At 43.1% G+C, this 20,479-nt stretch overlaps 1 protein-coding gene across 1 annotated transcript in view; it reads left to right on the top strand.

The window, feature by feature from the left end:
* The first annotated feature begins 557 nt into the window (after positions 1-557).
* The window catches only part of PTGIS (prostaglandin I2 synthase), a 133,759-nt gene continuing 113,837 nt past the window's right edge, over positions 558-20,479 (top strand). Inside the window, exons 1-2 of the mRNA XM_075278065.1 lie at positions 558-628; positions 1,838-1,961. Of these exons, the coding sequence (XP_075134166.1) occupies positions 558-628; positions 1,838-1,961 (195 nt within the window). The remainder of the gene's footprint in view (positions 629-1,837; positions 1,962-20,479) is intronic.

The following is a 20,479-nucleotide window of genomic DNA, read 5'->3' as shown; positions in this document are numbered from 1 at the left end:
GGGTCTTTTTACAGTCACCATGACACCATGTAACCACGGTCCTGTGGTACAGCCACCAAGGAATCCCCTGTAGACAGTATCCTGACCTGTACAAACCAAACTCTGATTGTGCAAACTTCTTAACCCACAGCCGCATATCCTCCAACAACCGAGGTCCACATCCGTCTCCGCGCGTCCTTCATTCTGCCATTTTATTTATTTCACTGTACCGCAACTTCATTCCGATCTCTTCCACTTTAATGCAACTATTTGAACTCCTTTACCTTCTCGTACTGTCCCCCCCCCCCCCCTTATTTCACTCATAGTTTGTAGGCTGAAGTATAATTTATAAACTCTTCTGCAAGAATGGTACAACCTCTAGGAGTCAGCCCACTATTATCAGCCCTAAACCATGGCGGACTCCTCAGCTTACTGCTGTCTACATTGGAGCCAGCGGTCGCGGAGCAATGCAATAGAGACTGCAGCTGCGTTACGTGAGCGACTTCTGAAGTGAGCCAGTCACCGCCTCCCTCCCCACCAGCATATAAGTGCTGCCTGTCCCTCTCCTCCTCAGCACAATGGTAGCTGTAGTGCTCTTCGGAATCTTCCTCACAGCCCTTATCTGGGGAGTTTTCCTCCGGAGAATTAGGTGAGTCTACAGGTTTCTCCTTTCCTATAATGAATGCGTCTTTTTGTCCCCGTACAGCTCTGCGATATCAATAATGGCTAAATGATTGTGTTTCTATGAGTGTGCGTATATCTCTAGCTCGGTGCTATGTGTACATTTGCGCCATATAATGTGTGTCTATGTTATATAATAAAGAAGCAGATCCAGCATGTGCACCATAGCCCTCATTTATGTTCTCTGGGGTTACCAGTGATTGCCAAATACAGCACTAGGATACCACTGGTGGTCCTAGAATGTGAATGGACATTTGTGACTATTGACTCTCTATTTATTTGGCTATACAAGGATACCACATTCTCCTGATTGGTGAACTCCCCCTGACCAGACAGTTATCCCCCAAGCAGTGAATAGGGACTACCCTAAATGATCAGAATACTATTTTTAAGTCCTGTAGGTTGTGAGGTAAAGTCTTTAAAGGGGCTCTATCAGCAAAATTCTGCTAATAGAGCCCCACATATGCGTGAATAGCCTTTAAAAAGGCTATTCAGGCACCATAAATGTTATATTAAATCCCGGTCCCGTTTTTAAATAAAAGCATTAAAACATATATGCAAAACTTACCGAACGTGCATCGGGGGCGGGGATAAATGATGCGATGGTGAGTGAGCTACTGCGCAGGCTCACTGACCATCTTACTTAATGGCAGTTTGCAAGTGAGCCTGCGCAATAGCACTTCGGTGGGAAGCGCTACTACGCAGTCGCGGGATTTGAAGAGAAGAAGCCAGAAGGAGACACAGAACCAGAGGGCGTTACTACAAGAAGACAGAAGAGGCAGGCGTGCCTGAAGCTGACGTCACATCGTGCATCCCCGTCCATGGTGCACGTTCGGTAAGATTTGCATATATGATTTAATGCTTTTATTTAAAAACGGGACCGGGATTTAATATAACATTTACGGTGACTGAATAGCCTTTTTAAAGGCTATTCACGCATGTGTGGGGCTCCATTAGCATAATTTTGCTGATAGAGCCCCTTTAAGATTATCCAGCACATCTTTTAGATGCTTGTTGATCTGGTGAATCTGAAGCCTCAGTTAAAACCTCTTTCATGTGCCTCATGAAGGTGAATCTTTCAGCAATACAGGGATAATACTGTAATTGACTTACTTTAATACTGTAATTGACTTACTTTTGTTATATATCTGCTGAGGTTGATGTGTTCTGTGTCTAGACGTAGTGATGAGCCACCCCTGGATTGTGGACTTATTCCATGGCTAGGACATGCACTTGAGTTTGGGAGAGATGCAGCCATGTTCTTGACGCACATGAAGGCGAAACATGGTGACATATTCACAGTAAGTAACAGTCAACTGACCTCTATATGCCACTGGCTCCACCCATATCACTAAAATGTGTCCAGAAGGTGGAAGTTTCCCCTCCCTCACACCTATTGTACCAAAGCAGCATACACCAACATAACACCATACACTACTCGACACCAACCATTCCGGAGATCTAGGGCTGTAAAATGTCTCCCCTCCTGCCTCAGGTAGTATCTTAAGAAGTGTGGTAGGAAGAGGAGGGGGAGGAGGAGGCCTGCAGACTGCACAGAGATGATAAATCATGATCATCATCATCTGTGCATAATCTGTATTTGACCCCAGGGGAGGGGGTAGTATTGACTTCTGTCCATGTTATCCCCTGTCCTATCAATCAAAGAGCATACTATACTTTTACTCTCTGTCAGATAGAGGTATAATGTAATTCGCCTCTAAGCCTTACTAGAGGGGTATTCTTGTGTAATGCCTCTCTGAACATAACCAGGAAGTTTATTGGTGCTGTCACCCAGATGTTTACCATTGTCCAGGTTGCAGAGCCATAAGAGCTAATTCACACAGGGCTCCACGTGTACACATTGCATCGCGGCTGCCGCGATGGGATGCCGGTGCAGTTCACTGCCATCCAGTCGCGGCTTTCCTCTCTGGATTATTCCCAAATGAATGGACCTAGTCTGGAGGGTGGTGTCGCGAGGCGGATGCTGCGGCTGAATCAGCTGTGGAATCTGCCTGAAGAAAGGGCAGCTCGATTCTTTTTTCCGCGAGCGGGATCAAACCGCTCGCGGAAATAGGAAGTGACCAGCTCCCATTGATTGCAGTGGGAGGCGTTTTTTTGAGCAGGATTTTGACGCGGAATCCGCGTCAAAATCCTGAACATTTTGCCCCGTGTGAACTAGCTCTAAGAGTCGCACCAAACACTTTTGCACAACAAATTGACATCATCAATAAAGTTTACATGTCACCCTGTATGTACAGGGTATGGACCTGATCTTTCTAGAATAAAATACACCTCTAGCAATATCTGTTACATGATAAAATAATTGTAATAACGGTTGTCACTGGAGATGAACGTATAAATTGCTACAATTTTTATAGGGGGATAGAAAATAATATTTTTATGTCAACTCCTATTTCGTTTGCATGCACAAAATTGATTGCCATATTTCAGCAATATTGGCATTTCTTTAAAGAGGACCTTTCACCATTTTGCACACATGCAGTTCTATATACTGCCGGAAAGCTGACAGTGCGCTGAGTTCAGCACACTGTCGGCTTTCCCGATCTGGGCCCGGTGTGAAGAGCTTACGGTCCCGGTATCGTAGCTCTTCTATGATCAGAAGGGCTTTTCTGACAGTTAGCCAGAGACGTCCTTCTTCACAGCACAGCCAATCGCGCTGTGCTGTGAGAGCCGGGAGGAACTCCCCCCTCCCTCCCGGCTCTCACAGCACAGCGTGATTGGCTGTGCTGTGAAGAAGGACGTCTCTGGCTAACTGTCAGAAACGCCCTTCTGATCATAGAAGAGCTACGATACCGGGACCGTAAGATCTTCACACCGGGCCCAGATCGGGAAAGCCGACAGTGTGCTGAACTCAGCGCACTGTCAGCTTTCCGGCAGTATATAGAAATGCATGTGTGCAAAATGGTGTAAGGTCCTCTTTAACACCCGCAGATATATATGTGTGGTATGTATGAATTTCTCACATCTTGCAGTTTTTTGGAAAGTACATTTTGTTTGAGGAAAGGAATTGCTTGAGCATACACTTTAGTGGCAAAATTTAATTTTAGTGCAATTTTTGCTTGTAATCTCTGTTTGCTGCAAAGTTGCATAAACAGTGCCGCACCTCCCATGAGGCGACCTGAAGCGAGCGCTTCAGGCGGCACTATGCCAGGGCCTCAGGGAGGGCGGCATTTTTGCTAACCTAAGCCAGTCCAGGACAAGCTGTCCTGGACTGGCTTATCACCGAGCGGTGGTTTGGGGAGGACACTGAAGCAGCGCTGCTCCGGCAGCCTCCCCTCACGCTCAGGCAGAGAGCAGGCAGTCTCGGGGCCTACTCTCTGCCGGCGAACGGGGCTAAGCCCCGCCCCTTCACTCGGCCACGCCCCCGACCCACCCGGCCACGCCCCCGATCCGCCCCCTCCTCCCGGCGGGGGGGGGGGGGCGGCTTTCTGCAGTTAGCTCGGGCGGCGAAAGGGGAAGGTTCACCCCTGTGCATAAAGGTGGTTGTGTATATGAAATATTAAGTTGTGTTTTTATATACTGTATGCTGTGCAATCTCAACGAATTTAGATTTGTTGTCACAGTTTGCTAGGTGCGGTACAAATTTTGAACATATTAGTGAATAACTTGCAAAATCTTGTCTTCTGTATCAGTGTTTTTGAGAGTCCAAGCTCTTGTAGTTGATATATATATATTTTTTTTTTAAGAAAAAAAGCAGCACCAGCAAATCTGGGGATCATCCCATAAATTGCACGGCAGATACCCCTCTCCAGGAAAAAAGGGTTTGCAATAGAAAAAACAATCAGGTCTTCCAGCACCTTTTATGGATGTAAGAATGTCCTTTTATTGGAAAAAGCAGTACACCATGTACCTTGAGAAAGGTTCCGCTGAAGACCGATACGTAGTGTACTGCTTTTTCCAATAAAAGGGCATTCTTCCATCCATCCATACACGTTGCTGGCAGACCGGATTATTTTATATATAAGGGTAGTCTCAAAAGTCTCTGACCTCCACATGTAGACGGCAACACTCGTCAACCAAAGTTGGAGAATGTGTTAGCGCAAGCGTTAGAATGTACTCGCTAAAATTTCAGCTATTTTGCACCAGCGTTTTTTCTTTGACAGTCATTGAGTCGTATCCCAGAAAACAATTGCCATCACTTTCCCAGCCGAAGGAACTGTCTTTGCCTTTTTTGGAGCCGATTCTTCTTTTGCAGTCCACTGTTTTGACTGTGTTTTTGTTTCTGGGGTGTAATGGTGTATCCAAGTTTCATCCACAGTAATTAATCGGTGCCAAAAATCTGATTTGTTGCGCTAAACTGTGCCAACAGAGCTTTGCAAATGTTCATCTGAACACGTTTTTGGTCCAGAGTGAGCAATCATGGCACCCAGCATGCGGTCAGCTTTCTCATCCCTAAAATTTCAACCAATATGTGGCAAACACGTTCTTTTGATATGCTCATAGCCTCTGCTATCTCTCTAACCTTAATTCTACAGTTCTCTAGCACCATTTGATGAATTTGAGCAATGTTTTCGTTCGTGGTTGCAGTTTTTGGCCGTCCCGAACGTTTATCATCAAACAAGCTGGTACGGCCACTTTTAAATTCAGCTGCCCAAAATTTGACGGTGGTACATGATGATGCAGAGTCCCCGTACACAGCATCCAACTCGTCTTTAATTTGCAAAGGCGTATTGCCTTTCAAAAACAAATATCTAATGACAGCTCGATATTTGATTTTATCCATTTTCACAAAATCACTCGCCTCGACTCACTTCAATGACTGTCAAAGAAAAAACGCTGGTGCAAAATAGCTAAAATGTTTGTGAGTACATTCCAACGCATGCGCGAACACATTCCCCAACTTTGATTGACAAGTGTTGCCATCTACATGTGGAGGTTAGAAACTTTTCAGACTACCCTCGTATATATATAGGGAGGGAGGGAGGGAGGACCCGGCTTCACACGGGTATATTACATTTTATGTTTGTGTAGTGGCCCCATAAGAATTGTCCAGTTTTGCACTGATGTATTTTGTATGTGGTTTGTGTGTATGTCCATAAGCGTCATGTGATTATGTGTATCTCATTTTGAATGTCAGTGATAAACCTGTGATCAGTTGTTATGGATACCTGGAGTAAAGCTGTAGCTAATCCTTCCCCGTGTAGTACTGTGTTTAGATGCAAGTATCCAATCCTTGTTGGTGTGGTACTTTGTGCAGATGCATATATCTAATCTTCCCCGTGTGGTATTGTGTGAAGAGGCACGTATCTAATCCTCCAGTAAGTGAAACTGTGTGCAGACGCGCGTATCTAATGACTCTGGCGTGTGGTACTGTGTGCAGATGCGCGTATCTAATCCTCCCCTGTGTGGTATTGTGTGAAGAGGCGCGTATCTAATCCTACAGCATGTGGAACTGTGTGTAGACATGGGTATCTAATCCTACGGCATGTGGTACTGTGTACAGACGTGCGTATCTAATCCTACGGAATTTGGTACTGTGTGCAGACGCGCTTATCTAATACTCTGGCATGTGGTACTGTGTGCAGACGCGCGCATTTAATCCTCCCCTGTGTGGTATTGTGTGAAGAGGTGCGTATCTAATTCTACGGCGTGTGGAACTGTGTGTAGACGCACGTATCTAATCCTACGGCATGTGGTACTGTGTGCAGACACGCGTATCTAATCCTACGGCATGTGGTACTGTGTGCAGACACGCGTATCTAATCCTACGGCATGTGGTACTGTGTGCAGACGCGTGTATCTAATCCTATGGCGTGTATAACTGTGTGAAGACACGTGTATCTAATCCTCCCCTGTGTGGTATTGTGTGAAGAGGCGCGTATCCAATCCCCCGGCATGTGGTACTGTGTGCAGATGCGCGTATCTAATCCTACGCCGTGTGGAACTGTGTGTAGACGCGCGTATTCAATCCCCCGGCATGTGGTACTCTGTGCAGATGTGTGTATCTAATCCTATGGCATGTACAAATGTGTGCAGACGCGCGTATCTAATCCTCTGGAGTATGGAACTGTGTGTAGAAGCGCGTATCTAATCCTACGGCATGTGGTACTGTGTGCAGACACGCGTATCTAATCCTACGGCATGTGGTACTGTGTGCAGACGCGTGTATCTAATCCTATGGCGTGTACAACTGTGTGAAGACACGTGTATCTAATCCTCCCCTGTGTGGTATTGTGTGAAGAGGCGCATATCTAATCCTACGGTGTGTGGAACTGTGTGTAGACGCACGTATCTAATCCCCCAGCATGTGGTACTGTGTGCAGAAGCGCGTATCTAATCCTATGGCATGTGGTACTGTGTGTAGACGCGCAAATCTAATCCTCCCCTGTGTGGTACTGTGTGCAGACGCGCGTATCTAATTCTCCCCCGTGTGATACTGTGTGCGGAGACGCGTATCTAATTCTCTGGCTTGTGGTACTGTGTGCAGAGGCATGTATCTAATCCTCCAAAGTGTGATACTGTGTGCACACACACGTATCTAATCCTCCCCTGTGTGGTATTGTGTGAAGAGGCGCGTATCTAATCCTTCGCCGTGTGGAACTATGTGTAGACGCGCGTATCTAATCCTACTGCATGTGGTACTGTGTGCAGAAGCGTGTATCTAATCCTATGGCGTGTACAACTGTGTGCAGACGCGTGTATCTAATCCTCTGGAGTGTGGAACTGTGTGCAGACGCGTGTATGTAATCCTACGGCATGTGGTACTCTGTGCAGATGTGGGTATCTAATCCTATGGCGTGTACAAATGTGTGCAGATATGCATATCTAATCCTCTGGAGTGTGGAACCGTGTGTAGACGCCTGTATCAGTGTGTGGAACTGTGTGCAGAAGTGCGCATTTAATCCTCTGGTGTGTGGGACTGTGTGCAGACCCGTGTATCTAAGCCTCTGGCGTGTGATACTGTGTGCTGATCTGTGTATCTAATCCTCTGATGCGTGTATCTCAGTTTGGATATCAGTGTTGTATTGTGTATGTGGAGTGACCGTGTGTATTGCAGTTGGAATATGAGTGAAAGTCTTGTAGGTTTGTATTGGCTAAGGGGGGGGGGGCACTGTGTTTGGAATGCTGTATCTCAGCAACGGTACGTCCGAACGAGTTGGAGTCTCTGAAGTATCTCTGTACCAAATTTGGTGAAGATTGGTCCAGTCGTTTGGTTCGCATTAGAGAACAGACGGACGGACGGACAGACAGAAATTCATTTTTATAATATATATATATATATATATATATATATATATATATATATTATAAAAGTGAATTTCTGTCTGTCTGTCCGTCCGTCCGTCCGTTCTCTAACGCGCGTCTGCACACATTTGTACATGCCATAGGATTAGATACACACATCTGCACAGAGTACCACATGCCGTAGGATTAGATACACGCGTCTACACACAGTTCCACAATCCAGAGGATATGTATATTAGCAGGAGGGCCCAGCTTTGCATGGGTACATTTCATTTTTTGTTTGTGTAGTGGCCCCATAAGAATTGTCCTGTTTTGCACTGGTGTATTTTATATGTCGTTTGTGTGTCCATAAGCGTCATGTGATCATGTGTATCTCATTTTGGATATCAGTGAAAAACCTGCGATTGGTTGTTTTGGATACCTGGAATAAAGCTGTGTAAATGTGACCTTGTGTAATAGTGTCATCCATAGTGCCCTGCTTCTTTAAAGCTGACATCCAGCAGCGAAGAAAAATGGCAGGGTTGCTATGGAAACCTGGAGTAAAAATCTAATGTGTGGTACTCTGTGCAGAGCCGTCTATCAAATCCTCCAGTGTATGGTACTGTGTGCTGAAGCACGTATCTAATCCAACAGCTTGTGGTACTGTGTACAGAGGCACATATCTAATCCTCCCTGTGTGGTATTGTGTGAAGAGGTGCGTATCTAATCCTCCAGCGTGTGGAACTGTGTGCAGATGCGCTTATCTAATCCTCTCCCATGTAGTACTGTGTGTAAACGCAAGTATCTAATCCTTGTTGGTGTGGTACTGTGTGCAGGCGCGCGTATCTAATCCTCCCCTGTGTGGTACTGTGTCCTGAGATGCGTATCTAATTCTCTGGTGTGTGGTACTGTGTGCAGAGGCATGTATCTAATCCTCCAAAGTGTGGTACTGTATGCAGACGCACATATCTAATCCTATGGCATGTGGTACTGTGTGCAGACATGCGTATCTAATCCTCTGGTGTGTGGAACTGTGTGCAGATGCACGTATCCAATCCTCTGGCATGTGGTACTGTGTGCAGACGCACGTATCTAATCCTCCCCTGTGTGGTATTGTGTGAAGAGGCACATATCTAATCCTACGGCGTGTGGAACTGTGTGCAGATGTGTGTATCTAATCCCCCGGCGTGTGGAAATGTGTGCAGACACGCGTATCTAATCCTACGGCATGTGGTACTGTGTTCAGATGTGCGTGTCTATTCCTCTGGTGTGTGGAACTGTGTGCAGATGCGCGTATCCAATCCTCTGGCATGTGTTACTGTGTGAAGACGCATGTATCCAATCCCCCGGCATATGGTACTGTGTGCAGACGCGTGTATCTAATCCTTCGGCATGTGGAACTGTGTGCAGATGCGTGTATCTAATCCTTCAGCATGTGGAACTGTGTGCAGATACGTGTATCTAATCCTTCCGCATGTGGGACCGTGTGCAGACGCACGTATCTAATCCTTCAGTGTGTGGAACTGTGTGCAGAAGTGCGTATTTAATCCTCTGGTGTGTGGGATTGTGTGCAGATGCGTGTATCTAATGCTCTAGTGTGTGATACTGTGTGTTGATCTGTGTATCTAATCCTCTAGCGTATGATACTGTGTGCTGATTTGTGTAATCTAATCCTCAGATGCGTGTATCTCAGTTTGGATATCAGTGTTGGATTGTACATGTGGAGTGACCGTGTGTATTGCAGTTGGAATATGAGTGAAAGACTTGCAGGTTTGTATTGGCTAAGGGGGGAATGCTGTATATCAACGGTTCGTCTGAGCGAGTTGGAGTCTCGTTTTAAACCTTCCCGGATACCTCAAGTATCTCTGTACCAAATTTGGTGAAGATCGGTCCAGTCGTTTGGTCGCGCATAGAGAACAGACGGACAATAATTCATTTTTATAATATAGAGAGAAGAGATACATTGTCTACACCTGCTGAGCTATTATTTTAAATGCATTTTGTTTGTGAATGTAAGATTGAATATGAGTTTTAGGTGCAAATAAGTGTTTTAATGCATTTTTTAAAAAAAATTACACAGGTCTGCAAAAAAAAAAATTTTTTTTCAAGAGCTGCTTCGGTTATTCCACGTAATCGTTATCGTTTTTTGGTGTGCTGAATCCAAAAATGATCTCCATTATGACAAAATGAAGATCATTTTTGAATTCAGCGCACCAAAAAACGATAAAGATAAACATCACGTTTCCTGACAATTTAGGTAACTGTGTTAAATAAGGCAATCCCTCAAATTAAGAGGATATAGACTTATAAGATTAATATTTTATTATAATTTTTTCATGAAAATCCTTTTTTGAACTGAAATGAGCTCACTAACACACACTAAACTCAATTTTTCTTCCATCAATTCTTCCTTCTGTGAGGCTCCTCTTGGTGCATTTATGCTTGAGTAGCATCTGGAATGTCTCTCTGATGCATTTTCTATTAGCTCACTCTGGAAGTTCTTTTCTTTGAAAATTAAGGTTTTTTAGCATTTTATATCTTAAATGCACTTATGTGAATTAATTTATAGTAATTTGGAATTTAATTTGTTTAACTCCATCCCAACATCCGCCGTACTAGTACGACGGATTCCGGGTGTTATTCTATGGTGGCCGCCAGAGCTGCCTGGTGTCTGCTGTTTCATACAGCAGACACCATGTGCTAATGCCCATAGTAAGTTCTCGCACTGATCACGGGCATTAACTGGAATGGAGGAATGGAGAAGCGCAATAAATAACTCCAAGTAACTCACTGTGTACCAGTCACTGCAAAGGGACTACACCATGGCAACCTACCTGGAGAGAATACGCCACCCCAAATACAGACAGACCCTGAACCGGTACAGACTGAGCGCCCACAACCTGGAGATGGAGACGGGGCAACATAGGCAGACGTACAAGCCACGGGAGAACCGACTGTGCCAGCACTGTGACCAGGGGGCCCTAGAAGACGAGGCCCATTTCCTGCTACACTGCACCAAATACTCAGCTGTGAGGGCTGTCTACTACCAAAGACTCTCTGCCCACATCCCAGACTTCATATCTGCAGACGAGAAGAGGAAACTCTATATCCTACTGGGAGAAGAGGAGGCCACTGTGGAGATCGCTGCCCAATACGTGTCCAGCTGTCACCAAACAAGAAGAAGATGAGACTCCACGGACTGTTATACCCCAAATCACCCGCCCCACCCCACCTCACCTCCCCATATAGCGGTCGCCAACTAAGAGGAAAATGAGACTCCACGGACTGTTATACCCCAAATCAGCCACCCCCCCATACTCTCCCCCTCCTCTCCCCCTCGACTGCAACTCCCCCCCCCACCCACTTTACTAGCTTTGGCAATGCCAAATATCCATTTGGACGTGCCAATAAAGCCGATTTGATTTGATTTAACTCTTCTGTTGCTTCAGTCAACGCTGACCGAGGCACCATTTTCTCTGGCGCAAGCTTCGGGGCCGAAGTCACGTTGGCCTGTCTGTAATGCTTTTCTATTGCAGGCTACTCTATGTACCCGGAAAAAGAAATGATTTTTTGCAATGCATTGAATTGTAATGCATGCATTTAGCATTTTAATGCATTGCATTAGTGATCAGACCCCCTGGGGTCCAATCCTGTACAACTGCACTCCTTGCAATTAATATCTGTTTATTCACAGATACCAGCTGGTGGTGGGTTCATATAGCTTCAGTTACAACCTTTTTCTATTAAAATATGGCTGGACATTGTAGCAAACAAGCCGTCTGACCTCTTGTGTTCGCCTTTCTCCTCATAGAATGTAAGCTCTTGCGAACAGGGCCCTCACTCCTACTGTTTGATATGTTTATTTCTTTGTCATATTGTAATATCTCATATTGTCTGTTCATGTGTCCTCTGATTTCTAAAGTGCTGGGGAATATGTTGGCACTATATAAATAAAGTTATTATTATGTCCAAAACCTGTTTGGGCCAGGCTGAACTGAGTTTGATAACGGCATCGCTCTCTGTATGTTAACAGTGTGGAGTCAGTGACCCAAGCTCATTTAACACTTCATTTTTTTGGTGACCACTTTAATACCCATTTCCTAGCACCTATGACAGCACCCATTCCAGGACAGGAAAACTTAACCCCTCCACACTTCAGTTCAGGTTTTCTGTCCTCCAGAGAGCAGCTGTCTGTCAGACCCAGTGTAGATAACAGATTGTTTATTTATCTGTACTGAAGAAGGACCAAGCCTTCTAAACTGTGTGAAGTCCTATCCCTTTTGGACATAAGACTTTGTATGAAGCCTCCTATCTGTAAGTCTGGTGTCTCCTACAACTCTCTGTGGAGTGTGCCCCTTAAGCCAATTAAAAGCTGGATCACATCCTGCTTAATTTTAGAAGACCTTTTTGAATGAGACAATTTTATTCATATGCTAATTAGCCTCTTGGTGTACCCCGGATGTCTCATTGTGCACTCCTCTCTGCTATTCTTTCCTCTGTATGTGTACAGCACAGGCTGCTGCTGATGATGACTATGCTTCCTGCTTGCACACACAGATAGGAGAGAATAGCAGAGAGGAGTCCTGCTGGGAACTTCCTGTGCTGGCTGGAGAGATAGGAGAGAATAGCAGAGAGGAGTGCTGCTGGGAACTTCCTGTGCTGGCTGGAGGCTAATTAGCATATGAATAAAAACGGACTTATTCAAAAACCACTGATGCAATTTACATACAAAAGGTAGGTGTGAAATAGCCTTTCTAAAGGCTATGCAAGTATGTGCTTAGTTTAAAATGACTTTTCCCAATGATAGAGCCCCTTTAAGCCTTGTCTGGGTGAATAATGGGTCTTAGTTGGGTAAGCTGTAATTTTCTTCCATTTGACTTGGGTTGTTTCATGTAATTAGAGGTGAACCCATCTGAAAAACGGTAGCATCTTCATCTAATCCTGTGGTGTTGACATTGCTGGGTTTCTGCCATGAAATCAGATTGTCTGAGTCTGAAGTAGGTGAGTTTGTTGTTGAGGCTGTCTTGGCTTTTTCCTAATAGCTGGTACTTTGTGAGTGCTATGCAGACTCAGTCTGCTTTTCACTAGTGGAAATGGTTCTTTACCAGTGTTTTATGCTTGATAAGATATCATTGGCTATCCTGTGACATAGGAGCTAGTGACTTGCTACTGGCCTGTGTCTTTGTTTCTTATCAGCCATGGTTCTAGTTGACTTGGTAGATGTTATGGCTCTAGGTTTTCTTAGACCTTACCCATTAGATATGAACTTTGGTCTAGCAGCAGAGTTATACAGGCTTTAATTAGCACCCTGGGCTTGTTACAAGTTTAGTCTTAGGGAGCCTTCACACGGAGTTTACGCCACACTCATCCTGAACATAAACTCGTTCAGAATGAGCAGTGTTAAAACAGATCCCATTGATTTCTATGGGTAGCGCACGTATGCCTGCACCCATAGAAATTAATGGGATCTGTTTTAATGCCGCTCATTCTGAACGAGTTTACGTTCAGAATGAGCGGAGCGTAAACTCCGTGTGAAGGCTCCCTTACATGAGAAATTTCCATGACTACAGGGAAAATTATTTTTAATTCTATTTATATAATTTTTAACATTGTATAATTAACTGCATGTTGACTTTCAAATTAATTGAGTCACTAGCGTTTTAATAAATTAGAGGATTTTGTTGTTGTTGTTGCTAAGAACGCTTGTTGCTAATAATAGCCCTGTTTTAGTAATAATAATACCTTTATTTATATAGCGCCAACATATTCCACAGCACTTTACAAATCAGAGGAAACATATTCGTACAATCTAAAACATCGTGACTCAGAAATTAACATATCAAACAATAGAAGTGAGGGCCCTGCTTGCAAGAGCTTATATTCTATGAGGAAATAGGGATACACAAGAGGTAAGAAGGCCTGTTTGGTACAATGGTCCAGTTCTCTATTAATAAATAAGGTCATGTAAAAGAAAAAATATCCTTGTACCGTGTTAGCCAGGGGATATGAAATGAAAGAATTTTTTTTGAGAGAATTTCTCAGCAGTTGATACCTTTTTTAATGGCTAACTTAAAAAGTTTTTTGATGACATATCGAGCTTTCGGGACTACTATAAAGGTCCTTTCATCAGGATGGTATAACACAATTTCTGAAGGTAGGCATATATATAGACAGAGAAATGGAGTGTTAGATGCAAAATAGATGGAAAACAGAACATGTAAACAGTTTAAAAAAACATATATATCCACCCTTACATAACTGGTGTAATGCTCTCTTAGCTGGTGGCAATCTACCAACTCAAGCACAAGAAGCTCAAGTGACGCTGATCCCGAAGGAAGGGAGAGACCTCTCATTGTGTGGGAACTACAGACCAATATCGTTGCTGAATTTGGATATCAAAATCTGGGCCAAATTATTAGCTATGCGTATGAAATCCCTCATTCCGGACCTAATAAATCCGGAACAGTCCGGATTTGTGCAAGGCAGAGAGGGTAGAGACAACACGTGGCATCTTCTTCCCCTCATATATAAAGCTAGGAAACATAATATCCCTCTAGTTCTATTAGGCGTCGATGCGGAGAAAGCCTTCGACCGAGTCGATTGGGACTTTATGAGATTAACTCTACTTAAGTTTGGCTTTCCTTCACCCTTCATTACAGCTATCTTCTCCCTTTATGCCAATCCATATGCCAGGCTAAAGATAAATGGGACTTTGTCGGAAGCTTTTAAAATAACAAATGGTACGAGGCAGGGATGCCCTCTCTCGCCGACTTTGTTTATACTCGTACTAGAAACATTGCTACAAGCAGTGAGACAGGACCCCAAAATTCAAGGAATGAAAGACGGAACACTGACTACATCGTCAGTCGCCTTCGCGGACGATGTGCTCTTCCTGGTGTCAAATCCAGAAACAGGCCTGAGCTCTTTAACCGCCATCCTTGAGGAATATAGCATAGTATCCAGATATAAGGCAAATTTCGAAAAATCTGAGGTCCTCAATATCTCTCTCGGCCCAAATCGGGTGAAACACCTGAAGTCGCAATCACCGTTTCAATGGGCCACCAAATCGATTAAATATTTAGGTATTCAACTCACGCCCAGAGTGGACCTCCTTTATTAAACCAATTTTTCACCCTTACTACTTACTCTGAAGAAAGACCTCCAGAATTACCGTGATTTACCCTTGTCGTGGTTTGGAAGGAAGGCCCTCATTCAAACTTACCTAATCCCGAAGGTCTTGTATCTGCTCTCTATGCTGCCAATCTTCCTGCCAAAAGAATTCTTTAGCTCCCTCAGAACGACATTTTCAAAATTTGTTTGGAATTACAAGACCCCCAGAATTGCTTGGTCCCTTCTACTGAAAAGCAAACACCAAGGGGGCATTGGTATGCCAGACCTCAATCGTTATTATAAGGCGATACAACTATGCTGGTGGGCGCATTTATTATTTCCGATACAGGATCGATCTGTTACACTTTTGACTGAATTGCAAGGAGACTTGTGGCTACCATCCACTATAGGAAAACCCTTATCTTCTATGACCCCGCTTTTTAAGGGTGCGGTCGATACTTGGATGGAATTAGGTACAGACTTGGCCCCTCTTCCGTCCCCATTATTACCTGTGTCTCTTCTCCCACGATGGTTGAGCCATGATAAAAGAAAGTTTGGCCCTACTTGGCCTCCGAGCCTCAATTTGCATTTACGTGAACTATGCACAGATTCTCACAACACTATGTTTATAGATCCTATGACGTTCCAACAGGATTGCCAAGTATCTTTCTTACATCGAGCTCATATCCGTCATTACATCTCTGAATTCAATGACTTGAAAATCCCACAGAGAGCGATGACGAGTTTTGAAAAATTGCTTGTGTCCAAAACAACCATGTTGAGGAAAACCTCGGCTCTCTTACACAGATTTATCACTCCTCCAGCTTCTTATAAACCAGCGTACCTCACTAGCTGGGAGAAGGAACTGAATATATCCTTATCCGAGGAGGACACCGAATTGGCCCTGAAGGCGTCGCATGGTTTTTCCACCTGTATCAGATTACAGGAAAATAGTTTTAAGCTTTTGTCCAGATGGTACAGGACCCCCGAATGGCTGGTGCAAAAAGGCCTCTCAAAAGACTCAAATTGTTGGAGATGCCTTTCACAGAGGGGCACCTACCTGCATATCTGGTGGACTTGTCCCAAGATTGCACCCTTCTGGAGGGAAGTTACGAACCATATTTCAGACATTAGAGGATCCCCTTTTACACTTACTCCAGAAACACTTTTCCTGTCATTACCGAAGGTAACCTACTCTCCATCCAAGGATCGACTAATCACCATGCTTTTGGCAGCAGCCAAACTCTTAATCCCGAGGTTTTGGTTACAAGAGTCACCACCACCTATCGACCTCTGGATACGGACAGTCCAGGATATAGCTAGACTGGAGGAATTGCTTAGCTGGTCTTCTAGAACACATGATAACTTTTTGAAAGTCTGGAGGCCATGGAGATTGTTTATGGCTACTAGATCATCTGACTCCTTATGATTACAACATATAACATCACCACCCCTTCGCGCAATATACCTACAAATTTAATGTCCCACCACTTTATTCTCTACATCTATTTCATACCCACCCTCTCCCCCTCTTTTCCTTTATCCCCTCAGGAATTTGTACTTCTTTCCTGGTTATTGGTGTTTATTCTTTAACCCTTCAATGAGAAATGCTGTTATTGGTCCTGCGTGACCACTGTTGTTATATACCTTTCACAGTACCACTTGATTTGTAACTGAACTATGTTTGCTTTTGAGTTATGCACCCAGTCCGGGAATATCCGCACTGTTGAATTACCTTTCTATTCTTTTGTCTATGTACCTTAAAAAATCTTCAATAAAAATGTTTGAATTAAAAAAAAAAAAAAAAAAAAAAAACCATAAATATCAGTTCGCAGGAAAGTTCTCTGAGTTTATAGCTTCTTTGATCAGTGACGTGTTGTCTAGTGGTTGTAAAAGGCCATAAAACCCTGTGTCTGATTTAACCCCCTTTGGAGAGTGTTAAGGGTCACCATAAGTTTAATCTCCCATATGAGGCGATCTTTTCTGTTCTTAAAATTCCGTCTAATAGAACTGATGTTATTTTGCTATTCACTGCAGTACAGTAGTATTGCAGTGAATAGTATGAGTGATCAGACCCCCTAGGTTTCAAGGTCCCTAGGGGTTCTGAACAGAAATGTAAAAGAAGAAAAAAAATAAATAATTTTTTTTTTAAGTATAAAAAATACAAAAAGTTCAAATCACCCCCCTTTCCCTAGATCAGATATAAAAGTAAATAAAGAAAACAAAATAACAAAAATTGCCAAACAGTGGCCATGAACAGAAATCTATGCATGCACGGAAAAATCTCCTCGGCTAGGAGCAAACCAAATGGAAAAGGCAAAAGAATGTTTCCAGCAACACAAAAGAAACCAAAAAATGTATAAAACTTAACTTTTAATGCTCCATAGCACAATAATTAAAAATAACAGATCTACTGAATGGAAAATTCACATAGAAAAAATACACACAAAATCACAAAACCATAAAAGTGAAGATAAACAAACACCACATGTTGGGCTGCTTACGCGTTTCAGGGCTTCTTGCCCCTTACTCATATCATGATTTTAGATTCATTTTAAACATGAGAATCTCATCTTTAAAATGATACCAGGTTCTTCATAATAGCCCTTACAGATACGAATTGAATGTTTTTTCAACCCTTTCACTGCCAAGGGTCTCTGGAAATTTTGCACCTCCAGTAGCCAGAGCAATTTTCACAATTTTGCTATGGACAAATCAAACCTAAATTGCAACATTAAAAAAACATCTAACCCCCCCATACCTATATATTTTCTTAAAGTAGACACCTGCAGCATTGTCAGAATGCCACTTGGTACTGTATATGAAAAGGCACCTTCATGCAATTTTTAAAAAATGCTAATTAATATATATTAGTTGTTAAAACTGGAAACCAAACAATAAATTATATGTAAAAAAAACCCTAAAAATTACTCCAGCATGCCCAATTACATATAAAATATAACTTTTACTTCAAAAATTTAGAAACCTAGTACAGACATGGATCCAGGCATGTACAGAAAACAGATAAGCTTACGCGTTTCGGGAACAAGGATGAGGTCCCTTATTCATAGTTTATATAAATTATATGCACCAAACCTCCTAAAAATAAGAGTTCAACATGTGCAGAGGTCATTCATATCACTATGGCCTAAACCTGCATGCATATTTCTTCAGAAAATCGCTAGAACTGGAAGGAACAAAAATCTGCTTTGAAGCTGGAAATGTTAAAAAAGTATCATCTTATAAAATGTAGGGATTAGGAAAGTAGAGAACCTGAAGATTACATATGTCTCAATGGGTCATCAATAGCTACATCCACCTTCATGCAACTTTGTGACAAACACAAAACATTTTTTGAAAAAATGCATTAAAACACATATTTGCACCTAAAACTCAATCTCACATTCACATACAAAATACATTTAAAGGGATCTTATCATTGGATTCCCTTTTTTCTCAATAACACATTGGAATAGCCTTAAGAAAGGCTATTCATCTCCTACCTTTTGTTATCTTCTCCGCGCTGCCATTCGGTAGAAAACCGGGTTTTCTTCAGTATGTAAATGAGTTCTCTCGCAGCCCTGGGAGCGGGCCCGAGCAGTCAAACAGCAAATGGTTCGAGAGAACTCTCCAGCGATGCCTCTATCTTGTTCAGGAACCTGCCTCTCTGTGCTTCTTCTTCCGTCCTAGGTTTTCAATTTTCTAGGCCTCAGGCAGAGCTGACTGCGCATGCCTGGGCCACAAGAAAATGGCCGCTTACACAGAAAATGGCCGCTTTCACTGTAAGCGGCCATTTTCGTGTGGCAGTTGAAAATTGAAAACCCAGGACGGAAGAAGGTGCTCAGAGAGGCAGGTTCCTGAAGAAGATGGAGGTGTCGCTAGAGAGTTCTCTTGCGGCATTGGGGACGCCCCCAGTGCTGTTTGAGCGCTAGGGCTCAACCCCAGTGCTACGAGAGAACTCATTTGCATACCGATGAAAATCCAGTTTTCTACTGAACGGTGGTGCGGAGAAGACATCTAAAGGTTGGAGACGAATGGCTTTTCTTAAGGCTATTCCAACATGTTATCGAGAAAAAAAGGGTATCCAATTATAGGATCCCTTTAAAATAATAGCTTATGGTGTATACAATGTGCATATATACTATATGCACCGCAAACGTCAGCTCAGACTCCCAAAAACATGAATACAGAAGACAGGCAGGATTTTGCTGTTATTCACTAATATGTTAAAAAGCTATACTGCACCTAGCAATCTGTGACTGTGACACAAAAATCTAACTTTTTTGAGATTGCACAGCATATCGTATACAAAAACATAACTTATCCCTTTCGCTGCCAGGCACGTATACTGTACGTGCTCCCAAGGTGGCACTTCAGTAGCGGAGGACGTAGTTAGTACGTCCTCCCTACTAATGCCGATATCTCTGGACTGCATCAACATATCTTGATGCTTTAAAATGCATTTTAAAGAAGAGACTCTCATCTTTAAAATGATACCATCACTGTTGAAAACACTATTTGGCATTGAGATCCAACTGCAGATCTCAATTCCCGACAGTGTTTCAACAGTGAATCGCTCCAAAACTGTACATCCAATCATAAAGTTCTTGATATCATTTTAAAGATGGGATTCTCCTCTTTAAAATGCAATTAAAAGCATCAAGGTATGTTGATGCAGTCCAAAGATATAGAGCTCCAAAGTGTCCCCCCCTCCTGTCTAAGCAAGCAATTTGCGATCTAACAAGAAAGGAAGAGGGACACGGAGCAGTGCAGCAGAGAGAGAGAGAGACAGAGAAACGATCTGACTCTGTACATACCCTGTATGTGACAGCAGGAGGGGGGTGGCAGGGACTCTATTGTCCCTATTAACCCTTCTCCTGCCAATCAGAGCGTATACTATACATTTGACTCTGATTGTCGCATACAGTTATAATGTAATTCCCCCCTGAGCTTTACTAGTGGGGTATTCTTATGTTATACCTCCTGAACATAACCAGGAAGTTTGTTGGCACTGTGACCCAGACGTTTACCATTGTCCAGGTCGCAGAGCCAAAAAAAAAAAGTCGCACCAAACACTTACACAATATATACATAAAGTTGCATAAAGTTTACACTTCACCCAATCCCTGTCCTGTTTATACCTGAACTTTCTACAGTAAAATACGTCTCTAGTGATGGCCATTACACACTAAAATAATAGTAATAACGATTATCACTAGAGATGAACGTATGGATTGCTAAAATTATTATAGGGGGATGGAAAATAACATTTTTATGTAAAGTCCTATTCAATTTGCATGCACAAAATGGGATGGCGCATTTCTGCGATTTTGGCGATTCTTTAACACCCGCCCCTGTAAATATATACATGTGTGGTATGTATGAACTCCTCACATATTGCAGTTTTATGGACAGTACATTATGTTTGCAGAAAGGGATTTCTTGAGCCGCACTTTAGTGGCAAATTTTAATTTTTGTGCAATTTTTGCTAGCAATCTCTGTTTGCGGCAAAGTTGAATGAAGA

This window comes from Leptodactylus fuscus, chromosome 6 (assembly GCF_031893055.1).
Source record: "Leptodactylus fuscus isolate aLepFus1 chromosome 6, aLepFus1.hap2, whole genome shotgun sequence".
Lineage (NCBI taxonomy): Eukaryota > Metazoa > Chordata > Amphibia > Anura > Leptodactylidae > Leptodactylus > Leptodactylus fuscus.
Note: the sequence above shows the minus strand (reverse complement) of the source record. Positions and strands in the feature narration are given on the sequence as shown.